This window comes from Parus major, chromosome 1A (assembly GCF_001522545.3).
Source record: "Parus major isolate Abel chromosome 1A, Parus_major1.1, whole genome shotgun sequence".
In the NCBI taxonomy this organism is placed as follows: domain Eukaryota; kingdom Metazoa; phylum Chordata; class Aves; order Passeriformes; family Paridae; genus Parus; species Parus major.
Window position 1 is genome coordinate 69,486,772 of NC_031773.1, and position 3,686 is coordinate 69,490,457.

Genomic DNA, 3,686 nt, shown 5'->3' on the forward strand with positions numbered 1-3,686 from the left:
GTGATGGGTGCAGTGCCAGTGCTGTCCCCGCAGGGACAGCTGATCCCTGCAGGGCAGGGAGGGCACAGCTGGGCCAGGCCTGTGCCCCTGCAGGCTGTGGCAGCGTGGCTGAACCCCAGTGCTGCTGGAGCAGTGCCTGCCCTGCCCTGGCACTGCAGGAACACCCCAGTGCTTCCCCTCCTTCCAGTGAGACGTGGTGGATCATCCTCCCCTGCTGGAGAACCAGGATCAGCTTCCCAGACAGCCCAGAGCTCTTCCCAGCCCAAACCCTGCCATGCCACACCTGGCTGGGGGTGGCACCACGCACCCAGGGCTCCTGCTGAGCAAGGAGGATCAGCAAAGCTGAGAGGATTGCAGCAGCACAGACATGACCTCCTGCCCTGGAGCTGGAGCAGGATGGAGAAGAGAAGGTTTTCCTAATTTAATCCTGGGAGGCTTTGGCATCACAGAGGCAAATCAGCTGCGTAGCTGCACGCAGCCCAGGGAATGATAAACAGGGCACAGAGAGGGCCTGAGCCAGGGAAGAAAGGCGACATTGTGCTGCCAACTAGAAACTCCTGAGTCTGTGAGACTCTTCTGTCTCCTCAGAGGGGCTCCTCCTCCTGCCTGGCCCAGCTCCCCTGACTGGGTGACATCCAGCAGCTGGGGCTGGCCGCACGCTCTGCCCTGCTGGGCACTTGTGGGGATCCAGCGAGGCAAGGCAGCAACACAGCCCCGTCTGATGGGCACCAGCACACAAGGAGGGGACATGGGCAGAGCGGCAAGAGCTTTGTCTGGCAGCCCTCTCAGGAAAGGATGCTTCCTCTTGGGGCAGGTTTGGTAGCAGGACACTGCAGCACAACCCTTTGGATTTGTGCAGCTGTGCAGGGCTGTGCTCCTGGGCATCCCCCACACCTCCCTGCAGGGAGAAGGAACTCCTGAGCTGTGCAGCCCTGAAGGAGGAAAGGATGTTCTAAATGCCCCCCAGCACTGCCCAGACCTCTCTCCTCTCAGAGAGATGCTTTTGCAGAGGTAAATGAGAACAGTCTGGCTAACCAGTCACTTTTCTGAAAGCTGTCCCCACAGCTCCAGCAGTGTGGAATGGTGACACTCATACCCCACACACAGGTCTGCCCTGACCACAGCCAGGCACGGTTCTGAATGAATGAAACTGAACACCCCACATGTCTCCAGCCTGAGCAGGCAGTGGGTGATGCTGGGAGCTGGCAGACTGGCTCTGGTGCCTGGCAGTGACAGTAAGGATAGGGACTATCACATGCACGGGCATCTTGAGGAACCAGGGGCAAGGGTGGACCCACCTTTCCCCCAGATGCCAGAGCAAAACTTCAGTTTGGGATTTCCAGTGAGCACACTTGGCTACCACATTATCCAAGGCTGAAGACTTAAGCTGCCTATCTCATATCCTGAAACTGAGAGAGGAAAATTGAAACCTGTTCTTTTTCAGCAATGCTGGCTGCCAGCTCACCCTGCAAGCCTGTTAATTATTGATGTTGGTCAGGAATAGGCCTCTCCATTCCAACAAAGCCCAGCTCCCTGACTTGTGTGAGCCAACCTGGTGTCCCTCGCCCCACGAATCAGGCTGCAATTAAGTTATTAGAGATGCTGTAGAAAGGGCACAAGGGGATTATAGACCCTGGGTAATTAATTTGGGCAGAGCCACAGAAAAACTTAATCCCCAGGCTGGGAGAAATTTCAGTCAGTGGTTATAGGAGGAGAGCAAGCAGCTCTGTACAGAGCTGTGCCAACAGATCCCTCCCCAGGGGAGTCACAGAGGCTCCTTAATTTGTGCAGGTCTCTAATCACCTTGAGGAATTTAGTGAGCAGGCTCCATTAACTAAATGCCCCCTGGCTAGTGTCCCTCTCATTAGAAGCAGGCTGCATTGCTCCCTTATCTGAAGAGGAATGATGAGATAAGGGAACAGGGGAGGAAAGAATAATCCAGGCATGAAGGAAACAAAGGGAGTGTTTACCCCAGCCTGCAAGGGTCACCAGAGAGGGTCTCTGTTCATGGAAGTGCCACTGCAGTGGAGAAATCTCCACGTATGACACGCAGGGGTTGGATGGCAAAAGCCAGAGCAAGAACAGTGTGACACTTCTGTGGACCACAGTAAAGCATTTGCTTGTTGAATGCTTGGCCCTACACACCCCAGCCCTGAACAAACTTCACTTTTCAGGAAGGTAGTGGGCTGCCTGGAGTTGTGGGTGGGTGTTTGGAGCCTTGAGGACTAGTGCAGACACCAAATTATCTGGAATCTGGACAATTCCAGGTGATTACTCAGGTCTGTAAGTGTCTTTAGCAGGGAGAAGGTGATAGGGAGTGGAATCTAGTAAAGTGAATCAATTTCCAGGCATACATCCCCACCTTTCACTTTTGCTGTACAGGTCTCTAGCCATAACCCTCCTGACACAACACGGTGGAGAAAGGCACTCACCTCTGGCATCCATGGGACAGGGCTGTCCACAGCTGCGTAATTTGATTTATTCCTCTCACCTATCTGCAGCTCCTGGAACTGAAATACAAGTAGAGAAAAGTCCAGATAAATGACACAGCACTGACATGTACAAGATGGTTTTACACCAGCTCTGCAAGAAGGTTCAAACCTCGTGACAAGAACATATCAGAAAATAAAACAACTTCTCAAGCTCCCTTTCCAAAGGACAAGCCAGATATCATGAACATAACAAGGTGAAAATATGTCCTGGTTTCTTTGACTGCACATTTCCATGGTGAGCTGCTGAGGGAAGAGGATACCAGTATTGTATAACTGCTTGCTAGCACAGAGTTAAAACTTAGTCATTCTCTGGGGGTTTTTCCCCATCTGTGTTTCCAAAGTGTCCAAGCGACAGTTCTTCCAGCACTGCCTTCCATCAACAGTACTGAGATGTGCTTCACTGGAGAGCAATAAAGTCTCCTGACCTTTCACTCCTGCTTCTCTCCTGCCTTCCTGAGCCACAAGCCCAGCCAGCTTTGTCCCACCACCGTGGCTCAGTACATCTGAAATAACTTTGCCTACACCGGAGGCACGGGAGGTGCACGCTGCAGGGAGCCAGCTCAGTTTGCCCTGTGGCAAGCTCTCCTTCCTGTGAGAACAGAGAGCTGTCTCTTGGGGCCAGCACCAAAGGAAAGGCTGTTCTGTGTGCTCAGAAGGCAGCCTGGGTGTCCTCACCTGGTGTCCCAGCTCCCATGGATGGTCCTGCTGAAGGACTGTGTCCCCAGCTGGGACACGGGCGTCTGACAGAACCTTGGCAAGCTCCCTCCAGCTTTCGTATCCTGTACAGGGGAAACACAGAGGTGTCAGGGAACAGGGTTAAAAAAAGGAAGGGTAGCAGTCTCCAGTATAAACTGGTCTTTGCAAGGCTGAGAGACCTCTAACAGGAGTGCTCCAGCAGAGACCAGGAGTTGTTTATGTAGCTTGGAGTTGGCAGACTGGCACAGAGAGAAAAATTGTCTTTATCTTCCTTAAAAGCTCTTCCCTCCTTCTTATTAATTTAATGCTTAAATTAAAGATTCATCATAGTTCTAAAATATATATCAGAGATTTCATTAATCACCACAGGACTGGGAACTTTTTTTTTAGATTACTCACATAATCCCAGTAGTCAAACTAAAGGATATCAATTTTTATCAATTAGCAGCGCCAAAGAAAAAGAAGACAGTAACTAGACTACTAATTAATTTAACCATC

General features: G+C 51.7%; 1 protein-coding gene across 1 annotated transcript in view; it reads right to left on the minus strand.

The window, feature by feature from the left end:
* B4GALNT3 (beta-1,4-N-acetyl-galactosaminyltransferase 3) overlaps window positions 1-3,284 on the minus strand; it is a gene marked incomplete at its 5' end in the record, with an annotated part of 23,964 nt that extends 20,680 nt beyond the window's left edge. The window contains 2 exons of the mRNA XM_033514524.1: window positions 2,433-2,510; window positions 3,168-3,284. Coding sequence (XP_033370415.1) covers window positions 2,433-2,510; window positions 3,168-3,284 — 195 coding nt within the window. The remainder of the gene's footprint in view (window positions 1-2,432; window positions 2,511-3,167) is intronic.
* Between the last annotated feature and the right edge of the window lie 402 nt (window positions 3,285-3,686).